At 39.2% G+C, this 14,439-nt stretch overlaps 1 gene segment (V, D, J or C); it reads left to right on the forward strand.

Moving 5' to 3' along the window:
• The first annotated feature begins 13,455 nt into the window (after positions 1 to 13,455).
• LOC129691845 (immunoglobulin kappa variable 4-1-like) lies at positions 13,456 to 14,109 on the forward strand. The segment is given in 2 exon segments: positions 13,456 to 13,531; positions 13,697 to 14,109. Coding segments are annotated over 2 exon segments (489 nt in total).
• Positions 14,110 to 14,439: the final 330 nt, after the last annotated feature.

Genomic DNA, 14,439 nt, shown 5'->3' on the forward strand with positions numbered 1-14,439 from the left:
TCCTATTCAGAACTCCTTTTCTTTACCTATGTCATGTACGGTATTGCTGATCTTTTTTTCTAGCAGTTTCAGGTTTTGAAGTTTAAGTGTTTGATCCATGTGAAGTTAGTTTTACGAAAGGTGATAAATATGGGTTTAATTTTAGTCTGACACAAATACACACACACACACACACACACACACACACACACGGAGATAGTTGGTAAAATTTAGAGGTTTAATTGTGGTTCAAGTTGCCTGAAATCAGCTTGTGTCGTTCACTTTATTTAATTAATGAATGTACTTAAAATTTTGTTCACTTAAAAATATGACATCTGGGAAAATTCTATGTATGTTAAAGTCACATGAAACTAATAGGCCTATTAGGGTAGTACAATACAACTTTTTATTACTTCTTATTTTTTGAGATTATATTTGACATCATTTACTTCTTCCCTCTTCTCCCTATAAACTATTCCATATACCACTCTTTCCTATTTTTAAAAAGAAAGGCCTCTTTTTCATTAATTTTGTTATATCTATCTATCTATCTATCTATCTATCTATCTATCTATCAAAACTCTTCTGTCTGCTTAATGTTGCTTATGTGTATATTTTCAGCACTGACCATCTGGTATTAGACACTCAATTTGTGTGCTCTTCCCTAGAGAATACTCTCTCAATTAAGAATTCCTTAGTTGTCTGTAGTACTTTGTATTGGGTTGAGGCCTAGTGATCTTTCTCCCAATAATGTTAGCATGCCCATTGTTTTTATTCTTGTTCAGCTTGTTTTTATGCAGTCATGTTGATGAGGCATTATAGGAGTAGCTTCTGAGCATGCTAGCCTCATAACAACCTCATGATCCTCTGCTCTTACAATATTTCTGATCACTGTTAGCTTTAGGTGAAGGAGTTGTTTGGTTTAGATTTTCATTGGGACATGGCTTGATGACTCTGCACTTTGATTGGTTGTGCTTTTCTATTGTGTTTTCCATCTATTGGAAAGACTATAGTAGCTTAAACACTTTTATGGTGTTTGATGTGTTTGTGAATGTCTGTAGAATGTCCAAATAAAATTTATAACATGTACTAGCATGCTAGCTTCTCCCAGAATTTTCAGCCTGGAGGCTATGGAACAGGAAATGCAAAGCTAATTGCTTCACATTGTTCCTCTTGTTATTAAGTTTTACCTTGATTTGTAGTCATTTTTTATGCTTCTTTCAGCTCCTCAATACTCAATATCCTTTATTTTTTTAAATAGTGTTTTTTTTTTCATTTTTTAGGGTTCCAGGCATTCATATACATTGTACTGATCATGTCTGTATAACACTGTCTTGTTCCAACTTCTCCCTGTTCCATTCTTCTTCCAGGTTTATGCTCCTTTTGTTTATTATTGACAATTCCCACAGTCTGTTTAGTGCTGTCCATATACCCATGTTACCACCCATGAAGACATGAGCAGCCTTCTTCCAAAGGGGAGTGACTCTCCCTCTCTCAGCAGACATCAACTGCCAATTTATCAGCTTACAAGAATTTTGACTGGCTTAACCATGTGAGGTAAGAACAGCTACTATGAGTTAATGTATGCAATACCCATGTCATGTTCAGAACGCAGTGTTATTTTTTACTCAGCTATAAAGTAAAAGGGGATATGAAATTTTAAAATGAGTGGATGAAATGAAAAAAAATTATGCTGAGTCCATCAAGATCCCAGAAGACATACCCCACGTGTAAAATCCTCTCATATGAGGGTCCTAGCTTCAAACCTTTTATATTCTGTGTTATCAGGGAGTGCACATAGCTTCTAGAAAACTAGAAATGGACTTTTGGTGGAACATCTATTTAGGGAAGGAAAAGAGTAGCATATAGGTTAAATGAAAGTAAAAAAGACGATGGTAGAGGCAGAAGGGTTCTGGTAAGTATTAGAGGGAAACAATGGGGAAATGAAGGGACAGACATAGGCCTACCCCTAGCAAGGTGTAGATGAAGAAGCTACTTGTAAACCTGTGATTTTTTCCAATTACAGTTAAAAATATAACACATGTGATATAAAAAATCAAGGATGGGGAAATACTTAGAGATAAATGTTTAAGTGGAACTGAGAAACAAAATATTAGGGAAGGGAGTGGTAGGGTTGGGTCATTGAAAATATTAATTCTAATAGTCTGCACATTAATTAAAATATGTTTAAAATTGGAGTTTTCAAGAAGTAGCCCAATTTAGTGAGTGAGACTTCTCTCAGATAACATGGGTTATTAAAGAAGAATCTCAGTGCCAGGAATGGGTTACCTCACTAGCAATTACTGTCCCAGACTGTGCCTGCACAGCAAGCAGCTGGTGGAACCTCAGAACTGGCTTACAGTGTCTGGTTGGTCTGTAAGCTGCAGCCCAGCTGCCTTTGAGTCACCAGATCCTCTGCATTTGCAACCTGAGTGCCCCTCCCCCCAACTATAGCTTCCACTTTAGGCACCAGTGTTGTCCTCTCAGCAACCAGCTGAGACACCTGAGCCCTGCCCTTCAAGGCACCCATCCCTGAGAGCCCTCCATTCTGAGACACCCACCCCAGCATGGCTGCTTCTAAAACACCAGCACCCATTGGTGTTTCTCTGAAACTCCCCCATTATCATGAATAGTATTCCAGACACATAGTCAGGCAGATCCAGTAATAGGTACAGGTTCAAGTAACAAACAAGTAAGGCTATGGACACCCAGATGATTAAAGGCCAGTATAAGAACACAATTCACAAAAACTAGAACATCATGGCTCCATCAGAAACCCTAAAAACAATGGATATTCTAATGCAGCTGAAACACAGGAAAATGAGTCAAGATCAATGATTATGCAGTTATTAGAGGCATATAAATAAGAAACAAATAAATGTCTAAAGAGATATGAGAAAATACACCCTAACAGAAGCCCCCAAGAACACACAGGAAACCACAATCAAACAGGTGAAGGAAATGTATAAAACAATTCAAGAACTGAAAACAGAATTAGAATAAATAAAGAAAACAAACTAGAAAACCCTGGATATAGAAAACTTAGAGAACAGATCAAGCACTAAAGAGGTAAGTATCAAAAACAGAATACAAGAGATTGATGAGAGAATCTCAGGTGTTGAAGATACAACTGAAAAAAAATCAATGCATCTCTCAAAGAAAACATTAAATCAGAAAAGTTCCTGACACAAAACATCCAAGAATTCAAGGACGCCATGAAAAGACAATAAAACAAGATGAAAAAAGAAGATTCCAGACTCCAAGTTACAGGGGGGATACAAAACGAATAAAGTGTAATTAATCAAGAATTTTAAAAAAGAGAGAGGAGTATATTTCTTTTCTGAATGTTGGTGCCCTTATATTTGGGGCATAGATGTTCAGGATTTTGATGTCCTCCTGGGAAATTTTTCTTTGATGAGGATGAACTGTTCTTCTCCATCTCTTTTGATTAATTAAAGTTGAAAGTCTATTTTATTAGATATTAGCATGGCAACTCCAACTTGCTTCTTGACCCCGTTTGTTTGGAAAAGCTTTTTCCAGCCTTATAGTCTGAGGTAGTATTGACCTTTGTTGCTGAGCTGTGTTTCTTGAATATAATCAGGACATTGTAATTTGTTTCTGTAACCTTTCTGTTAGCCTGTGTCTTTTTATTGACAAGTTCATTCCATTGATGTTGATAGATATTAGTGACCAATGAGTGTTAATTCCTTTTATTGTGGAGTTGGTGGTGATAGTATGTTTATGTGCTTCTTCTGTGGCCTGGTAAGGGTGCTTCCCCCTCAGGGCAAGGTAATTAAAGAGCAGGCAAATCAGTTCATGTCAGAGACAGTCCCTGTTCCTATTACTATGGAACCCACTTGGACACTAAACTGCCTGTGAAGGGGTCCTAGGTTATCTCTATGCATGGTCCTTGGTTGGAGTATCAGTCTCAGGAAAGAGCCCTGTGCTCAGATTTTTTGGTTCTGTTGCTCTCCTTGTGGAGTTCCTGTCCTCTCCAGATCTTACTGTTTTCCACTTCTTTCTTAAGATTCCCTGAACTCAGCTCAAAGGTTGCCCATAAGTCTCAGCATCTGCTTTGATAGTCTGCAGGGCAGAGACTTTCAGAGGTCCTCTGTGTCAGGCTCCTGACTTGTTCCCTCTTTTCTCCTTCTTCTGATGTCCATCCTCTTTGCATTTCTGGATGGGGATTGAGCGTTTTAGCAAGAGTCCTCTCTCCTGATTAGTTTCTTTTGGTGTACAGATTTTACTAGGTTTATCCTATATGATATGTTTATATGAGTGCGTATATACCATGTGTGTCTTTCTGCTTCTGGGATAGCTCATTCAGGATGATCTTTTCCAGTTGCCACCGTCTACCTGCAAATTACATGATTTCCTTATTGTTTATTGCTGAGTAATATTCTATTGTGGAGATGAACCATACTTTCTGAATCCCTTCCTCCATTGTGGGACATCTGGGATGTTTCCAGGTTCTGGCTATTACAAATCAAGCTGCTACAAACATGGTTGAGCTAATATCCTTATTGTGTACTTGAGCCTCTTTTGGGTATATGCCTAGGAATGGTATAGCTGTATACCATTGAGGAAGTTCTATTCCTAGTTGTCTGAGGAAGTTCCAGATTGCTTTCCAGAGTGGTTGTACAAGTTTACATTCCCACCAGCAGTGGAGGAGGGTTCCCCTTTCTCCACAACCTCTCCAGCATGTGTTGTCACTTGAGTTTTTCATCTTGGCCATTCTGATGGGTGTAAGGTGAAATCTTAGGGTCGTTTTGATTTGCATTTCCCTGATGACTAAGGATGTTGAGCATTTATTTAAGTGTTTCTCTGTCATTTGATATTCATCTATTGAGAATTCTCTCTTTAGCTCTGTACTCCATTTTCAATTGGATTACTTGGTTAGTTGGTGTTTCACTTCTTGAGTTCTTTATATATACTGGATACTAGTCCTCTGTCAGATATAGCATTGGTGAAGATCCTTTCCCAATCTGTAGGCAGTCGTTTTGCTCTGAGGACCGTGTCTTTTGCTTTATAGAAGCTTTTCAGTTTCATGAGGTCCCATTTATTGATTGTTGCTCTTGGAGCCTGTGCTGTTGGTGTTCTGTTCAGGAAGTTGTCTCCCGTGCCAATGAGTTCAAGGTTCTTCCCCACCTTTTCTTCTAAGTGGTTTAGTGTGTCTAGTTTTATATTGATGTCTTTAATCCACTTGGACTTTAGTTCTGTGCAGGGTGACAAGTGCGGATCTATTTGCATTTTTCTACATGTAGCCATCCCGTTAGACCAGCACCATTTGTTGAAGATGCTGTCTTTTTTTCCATTTAATGGTTTTGTCTTCTTTGTCAAAAATCAGGTGTCCATACGTGTGTGGACTTATTTCAGCGTCTTCTATTCGATTCCATTGATCCATAAGTCTTTTTCTATGCCGGTACCAAGAAGGATCAATGAGTCTTGTCTTACTCAACCAGACTTGAAAGTCTAGAAGAGCATTCAATGGCCAATGTGTCCTTTAATCTTTTATGGGAGATACTACTTTGAGTCATGATTAAATAAATATTTCTTCCTCTTTTGCCTATCTTGATAGCATGATTTTAAATGTGATTTGACACAAAATATTCTCATTTTTATGGCTGTGTTCATTGGTGGAATAAGTTTGGAAACAATTAAAATTTTTCTTTTCATATTAACCATCCTTATTCTTTAAATAGATAATCTTTAAATTTCACTAATAATCTTATTTTACTTTTTTTTTCTTTGAAAAGTTTTAATTTATTATTTATACTTTTATAAATTTTTATTTTTTATATAAGTTACAGTTTATTTACTTTGTATCCCACCTGTTGCCCCCTCCCTCATTCTCTCCTAACCCCACACTCCCTCCCTTATCTCCTCCCTGCTCTTCTCTAAGTCCAATTGAAGGAGTCTGGTAATGGATTTTGCCTCTTGGCCTTGGCAGATGTGGGTTTAATCTAAATTTCAGTTTCTCAGAGATTGGCAGTTTCTCCAACAGGGAGCTCTGTTCCTGATTATTAAATAACAAACTTTGTGTAATTTGAGTGAATTCTTGGAAGTTTTGCCAAATGAAGCAAATGGGCTGTTACACTGAGAAAGTTGCTTGTGTTTTTTGCTTTAAAAGAGCTGCTAGAGTGCTTAAAATAAAGGAGTCTTGATCAGAAACCTGTCTTGACTCCATTCTTTGTGTCTCTGCCCCTATCATTCCCACTTCCTTTTTCAGGTAGACCCTGCTCAACTTGCCTGCTGGATGGGTCATCCACTGATATGGAGGTCTTCCTTCCCTTCCATCTGACCCTAGCTTATCAGGTCTCTTCAGGACTGGGTACTATATCCTCCTCTATGGCCTAGCAAGGCTGCTCCTCCCACAGGGATAGGGGTGGGGGAATGCCAAAGAGCCAGCCATTGAGTTCATGTTAGAAACAGTCCTTGTTCCTCTTACTAGGCTTATCACTTGGCTGAGCTGCTGTGGGCTACATCTGAGCAGGGGTTCTAAGTTATATCCATGCATGGTCCTTGGTTGGAAAAACAGTCTCAGAAAAGACCCCTGTGCCCAGGTATATTTGAGTTTTTTGGCGCTCCTGTCCTCTCCAGGTCATACTAACTCCCCCTTCTTACATATGATTCCCTGTACTCTGCCCAAGATTTCATTATGAGTCTGAGCATTTGCTTTGATACATTGTTAGGTAGAGTCTTTCAGGGGCTGTCTGTGGTTAGGCTCCTGTCTTGTCACTTGTTTCCCCCTACTTCCAATGGCCATCCATTTTTTTTTTCTAAGTGAGGAGTGATCATCTTACCCAGGGTCTTCTTTCTTGTTAATCTTTAGGTGTCCAGATTTGAGTATGTTTATTCCTATCTTATAGGTCCAATATCTGCTTATAAATTTGTATATACCATGTGTGTCTTTCTGTTTCTGGGATACCTCACTCAGAATGATCTTTTCTAGATCCCACCATTTGCCTCCAAATTTCATGATTTCCTTATTTTTAATTGCTGAGTAGTATTCCATTGTGTACATGTACCACAATTTCTGTATCCATTCCTCCACTGAGGGACACATCGGTTGTTTCCAGGTTCTGGTTATTATGAATAAAGGTGCTATGAACATGGTTGAACAAATGTCCTTGTGTACTTGAGCATCTTTTGGATATATGCCTAACAGTAGTATAGCGGGATCTTGAGGAGGCACTATACCTAGTTTTCTGAGAATGTGCCAGATTGATTTCTAAAGTGGTTGTACAAGTTTACATTCCCACCAATGGAGGAGGGTTCCCCTTTCTCCACAACCTCTCCAGCATATGTTGTTACTTGAGTTTTTTATTTGACACATTCTGATGGGTGTAAGGTGAAATCTCAGGGTTGTTTTGATTTGCACCTCCCTGATGGCTAAGGAAGCTGAGCATTTCTGTAAGTGTTTCTCTGCCATTCTATATTCCTGTACAGAGGATTCTCTGTTTAGCTCTGTACCCCATATTTTCATTGGATTGCTTGATTTGTTGAATAAATAATTTGGAAATAATTAATTTTTTTTTCCTTTTTATATTAATCATCCTTATTCTTTAAATAGATAATCTTTAAATTTCAATAATGATTTTATTTTTCTTTACTGAACTTCTGATATACTTATGAATAAATATTACCTGTATATAAAATTTGTTTCTGTCTGAGTTATTTATTAAACCTGAAAGTACTCAGAGGCGGGGCAAGATGGCGGCACTAGGAGGACTCTCATTCTGACCGGCAGCACAGAAGGATCTGCACAGTGACCAGCAATCAAAACTCTTGGCCATAAAACACAGTGATTGTGTTTCCCAGGAGAGAGGATACCCCACGGTGGGGTACTCAATCACCTTTAACTCACCTGGATAAACCGCTGAAGAAATCCCGGGTCTGCCAGGCGCTTGGTCGCCAGCCCAGAGCCACAGGCCATTGTGCTCTGGTCAAGGTCCCAGACTGAATTGTGGCCCCACAACATCAGAGACTGGAATTTCCAGTTGAGAGATAACCCAATGGTGCAGGAAATGATTGGGACCAACCTTAGGTCCCCCAGACATCCCCTGGAAAAGACTTGGGTTCCGCAGGCACCCCAGGAGCCAGCCCAGAGTCAGAGCCGGGGACCCAGGCTCCGGCACAGAGCCCTGCCTGCGCACCTGATTCACTGCCTCAGATAGCACTGTGGGCCCCAGGGGATCAGAGACTGAGTTTCACTGTCGGGTGCAAACCCACAGGAAGGGAATCAGCTGGTCTGATCTCAGAGCACTCAGCCAACACCCCCACCCCGAAAAAGTCTCAGGAAAATTACCCAGTTTAGGCAGACGACCAGACTCCCAAAGGCCAGAAAGGCAGAGCCAAATGCTTCTATGCCTGCGGATTCTACTCGCCATCCCAGACAGAACAGCCGTCCCCAAAGCAAAGACTGGGTGTCCCTGTCAGGAGGAAACACCACAGTCGGGGGGTGGGGATCATCAAGACTAACGTTCAGGACACCCAGCACCAAAAGACTTTCTGGACTCACGCAGACTCTAGGCTCTAGCCTTCTACTGCAGGCAGGAGCACTGTGCTTAGCCATCATTATTGAGTACCCCTAGTGCACTGGGGCACACAGCTGCATCCTCAGACCTACAAAAGCCAGAGAGCCATTACAGCAGCCCTCAGATACTGTGCCAAGGATCATCCAGTTATTCCTAGCTAGACTGACAAAACTGTGGGAATCCCTGCTCCTTCAAGAGGGCTGCACCTTAAGAGCAATAGCTGCTGCTCAATAAATTCAGAGAAAAAAACCCAGCAGCAGAACAGCCATCACCAGGACCTCTCCTGATGAGAGGAGAGCCTTCCTGAATACCACAGTTACTATACAGGTCCATACACCTGAAGTGAACTGTGACAATTCCTGAGAAGCACCACTATTCAGTTGACCATACCCAAAAAGCAGAGGAGAACTTCAGAACCCCACCAAGTGGATTCTCCCCACCCCAGGACTCAGCAGGCACCAGAAATTAACAGACAACACCTGAGACAGAGAGATGGGTAGAGGCCAGCGAAAAAGTACAACCAATAAAAAGCAAAACAACATGGCATCCCCAGAAGCCAGTTATCCAGGGGCAAGTAGCCCAGGACACTCTAACATAAGTGAAATTCAAGAAGATGAACATCCATGCTAATGAAGAGGTTAATGAAGGAAGTAAATAAAATGTGTAAAGAATTAGGGGAAGATATAATAAAACAGATTATGGTCATCCATAAAGAAATACAAGAAGATGCAGCCAAACAGTCTGTGTTACTGAAAGAAATAAAAGAAACAGAGGAATGCTCAAACAGCTGAAGGAATTTAAGGAAAAACAGGAAAATACAGTCAGACAGGTAAAGGAAATCAACAAAGTGGTTCAAGATCTGAAGATAGAATTGGAAGAATTAAAGAAAACACAAATGGAGGAAATCACAGAAAGAAAACAAGAACTACAGAGGTAAGCATAACCAACAGACTATAAGAGATGGAAGAAAGAATCTCAGGTGTGGAAGATACAATGGAAGAAATCGATATATCTGTCAAAGAAAATAATAAATCTAAAAAATTCCTGACACAAACCATTTAAGAACTCCAAGACAACATAAAAAGACAAAACCTAAGAATAATAGGAATAGAGTAAAAGAAGATTCCCTCCTCCAAGGCTCAGAAAATATTTTCAACAAAATCATTGAAGAAAATCTCCCCAACTTAAAGGGGAAGCCTATAAGAATACAAGAGGCCCACAGAACACCTAATAAATTAGAACAGAAAAGAAAATCCTCCCTTCACATAATAATCAAAACATAAGTATACAGAACAAAGAAAAAATACTAAAAGTTGCAAGGGAAAAAGGCCAAGTAACGTATAATGGCAAACTCATCGAGAATCACACCTGACTTCTCAGCAGAAACTATGAAAGCCAGAAGAGCCTGGACAGATATCATGCAGACCCTAAGAGAACACACATGTCAGCCTAGGCTACTGTACCCAGCAAAACTCTCAGTTCTCATAGATGGAGAAAACAAGATATTCAATGAGAAAAACAAATTTCAACAATACCTACACACAAATCCAGTGTTACAAATGATACTAGAAGGAAAAATACAATCCAAAAAAAACTAACTACTTTCAAGAAATCATAGGAAATAATTAACCTCACTACAGCAAAATAAAAGTAGCCAAAAACACAAACACACTACCATGGCCAACATCAATATCAAAGGATCTAACAGCCACTGGTCATTAATCTTCCTCAACATCAATGGACTCAATTCTCCAATAAAAAGACACAGACTAACAGATTGGATGTGTAAACAAGACTCAACAATCTGTTGCATAAAAGAAACACACTTAAATAACAAAGATAGACATTACCTGAGAGTAAAGGGCTGGAAGATGGTTTTCCAAGCAAATGGACCCAAGAAGCAAGCAGGAGTAGCCATCCTAATATCTAATAAAGTAGATTTCCAACAAAAATCAATCACAAGAGATAGAGAAGGACACTTCATACTCATCAAGGGAAAAATCCACCAGGAAGATATCACAATCCTGAACATCTATGCCCCAAAATCAAGGGCCTTCAAAAAAAAATTCGAAACATCTCATGCAAGCAACTTAATGGCTCACTTAAGAGCCCTAGGAAAAAAAGAAGCAGACACACCAAAGAGGAATAGACGGCTGGAAATAATCAAACTCAGGGCAGAAATCAATAAATTAGAAACAAATAAAACAATTCAAAGAATCAGTGAAACCAAGAGCTGGTTCTTTGAGAAAATCAACAAGATAGACAAACCCTTAGCCAAACTAACTAAAAGGCAGGGAGAAACTATCCAAATCAACAAAATCAGAAGCGAAAAGGGGGACATAACCACAGACACTGAAGAAATCCAAACAATAATTAAGTCTTACTTTCAAAGTCTATATGCCACAAAATTTGAAAATCTAAATGAAATGGACACTTTTCTTGACGATTCTACATGCCAAAGCTGAATCAAGACCAGCTAAACCAATTAAATAGTCCTATATTCCCTAAGGAAATAGAAACTGTCATCAAAATTCTATCACGCAAAAAAAGCCCAGGGCCAGATGGTTTCAGCGCCGAATTCTACCAGACCTTCAAAGAGCTAATACCAATACTCTTCAAACTATTCCACAAGATAGAAATAGAAGGAACACTTCCAAACTCATTCTATGAAGCCACAGTCACCTTGGTATCTAAACCTTACAAAGACCCAACAAAGAAACAGAATTTCAGGCCAATCTCCCTCATGAACACTGATGCTAAAATACTCAACAAAATACTTGCAAACCGAATCCAAGAACACATCAAAGACATCACCCACTACGACCAAGTAGGCTTCATCCCAGGCATGCAGGAGTGGTTCAATATATGGAAATCCATCAATGTGATCCACCACATAAACAAACTGAAGGAGAAAAACAACATGATCATCTCCTTAGATGCTGAAAAGGCATTTGACAAAATCCAACATCCATTCATGTTTAAAGTATTGGAGAGATCAGTGATACAAGCCACATACCTGAACATAGTAAAGGCGATATACAGCAAGCCTATAGCCAAAATCAAACTCAATGGAGAGAAACTTAAATCATTCCCACTGAAATCAGGGACAAGGCAATGCTGTCCACTCTCTCCATATCTTTTCATCATTGTTCTTGAATTCCTAGCTAGAGCAATAAGACAATTCAAGGAGATCAAGAGGATACAGATTGGAAAAGAAGTCAAAGTATCATTATTTGCAGATGATATGATAGTATACCGGAGTGACCCCAAAAACTCTACCAGGGAACTCCTACAGGTAATTAACACCTTCAGCATAGTGGCTGGATACAAAATTAACTAAAAAAAAAAAAAAAATCAGGAGCCTTCCTGTATACAAAGGACAAAAATGCTGAGAAAGAAATTAAGGAATCAACACCCTTCACAATAGCCACAAAGGACATAAAGTACCTTGGTGTGAACAAAACGAAGCAAGTCAAAGACTTGTATGAAAAAAATTTCCAGTCTCTGAAGAAAGAATTAGAAGAAGATATTACAAGATGGAAAGTTGTCCCATGCTCATGGCTTGGATAGCCATGAGCTTTACTATATTAAGCTTGGCAGGCTTAATATAGTAAAAAAGGCCATCTTACCAAAAGCAATCTAGAGATTCAATGCAATTCCCATCAAATTACCAACACAATTCTTTACAGACCTTAAAAGAAAAATCCTCACCTTCATATGGAACAACAAGAAACTCAGAATTGCTAATTCTCTACAGTAAAAGATCTTCAGGAGGTATCTCAATCTCTGATCTCAAGCTGTACTATAGAGCAACAACACTAAAAACTGCATGGTACTGGCATAGAAACAGACTGTTGGATCAATGTAAGTGAATAGAAAACCCTGACATAAATCCACACACTTATGGACACCTGATTTTTTACAAAGATGCCAAATCCATTAAATGGAAAAAAGACAGCATCTTCAAAAAATGGTGAGGGTCTAACTGGATGTCTACATGTAAAAAAAAATGCAAATAGATCCATACTTATCATCCTGCACAAAACTGAAGTCCAAGTGGATCAAAGACCTCAACATAAAACCAGACACATTAAATTGGTAGAAAAAAAAAGTGGGGAATACCCTTGAACTCATTGGCACAGGAGACAACTTCCTGAACAAAATACCAACAGCACAATCTCTAAGATCAAAAATCAATAAATGGGACCTCATGAAACTGAAAAGCTTCTGTAAAGCAAAGGATACTGTCCTCAGAACAAAACGACAGCCTAAAGATTGGGAAAAGATCATCACCAATCCTATAGCTGACAGAGGGCTAATATCCAGTATATATAAAAAACTAAAGAAGTTAAACAGCAAAAAATCAAGTAATCCAATTAAAAAAATGGGGTACAGCCCTAAACAGAGAATTCTCGGCAGAGGAATATCAAATGGCATAGAAACATTTAAAGAATTGCCCAGCGTCATTAGCCATCAGGGAAATGCAAATCAAAACGACCCTAAGATTTCACCTTACACCCATCAGAATGGCTAAGATCAAAAAGTGAAGAGACAACACATTCTGCTTTTCTTTCTTTTTTTTTTTCCGGATATTTATTGTTTCCTCAGGATTGTAATCAAAGGTTTTTCTAGTATTACTTCTGTAAAATTCATTTGCTATAAAGGGTTTTGATTTTGTAATGAAAGTCACTCATGAGTACATCTTGATATTTTGGTTTGAGAGCTCTAAGTTGGTCCTTGAGCTTCTATATTGACTTTTTGCCCCAGTGGTTGCTTACTTGCTTTGATGATATTTTTGGCTGTAGATTTATCCTGCATTCTCTCACAGTTCAGTTCCCAGGGTATTTAATTTCTCATTTGGTGACTACTTTGCATAGGTCTCTACAAGCCAGCCCAGCTGCCCATATTTTATAAACCAGCCTTTGAGGTGACAATTGAAATGCTTCAGACAAACAGGGGCAGCAAGATGGAGTCACACACAGAGGTCTTCATACTCCTGCTCCTCTGGATGTCTGGTGAGACATTAAAGAGTATTGAAATATGATCAAAAATTTATTTTTAGAGAAACAGCTATTTACTATAGGTATCCATTCAATTAGAAAAGGCATTTTGATCCCAACATTGTATCACGAACTCTTTGTGTGCACATGTGTATACTCATTGTCTATTTCTGGTTGCAGGTGCTGAGGGGAACATTGTGATGACCCAGTCTCCCAAAGTCATGTCAACATCTGTCGGAGACAGGATCACTCTAGGGTGCAAGTCCAGTCAGAATGTGTATAATAATGTAGCTTGGTACCAACAGAAATCAGGGCAGCCTCCTAAACTACTAATCTACTATGCATCCAATCGCCCCTCTGGGGTCCCTGATCGCTTCACAGGCAGTGGATCTGGCACAGATTACACTCTCACCATCAGCAGTGTGCAGGCTGAAGACCTGGCAGTTTACTACTGTCAGAATGGTTATAGTACTCCTCCCACAGTGCTTCAGCCTCCAACAAAAACCTGTTTGAGAGTCTCATCAGCTGCTTGCAAAACAAACAGCCCTGGGCCTGCACACTTCCCCCTTCTGTCTGAGATCTGTTATGCATGACTAATTGTTTCAACCTTCAGTAGAAAGTTAAAGTGATGGCCTCCATTCTTCCATAGTGTTTGCAACACAGGTGCTTATTGATAAAAAGTGAGAAGCTAACTTAAGTGATTTAAAAGTTGTGGTGTTGCACTGAGAGGATTCAGTACAACCAAGTAAGCATCAGTGAAGGTCACAGTGTCATGTTGGCTTTAGATATGTCCATGTTAAGCCTTTATGCTATAATGAATCTGTATAAAATTTGATAGAATTTCAAATCACTTACAAAGAATACAGAATCATGAGATTATTAGTTTAGATTAAGAATCCACAAGCAATTGGTTTTTGACCTGG

This window comes from Psammomys obesus, unplaced genomic scaffold, assembly GCF_907164565.1.
Source record: "Psammomys obesus unplaced genomic scaffold, mPsaObe1.curated_primary_1811, whole genome shotgun sequence".
Lineage (NCBI taxonomy): Eukaryota > Metazoa > Chordata > Mammalia > Rodentia > Muridae > Psammomys > Psammomys obesus.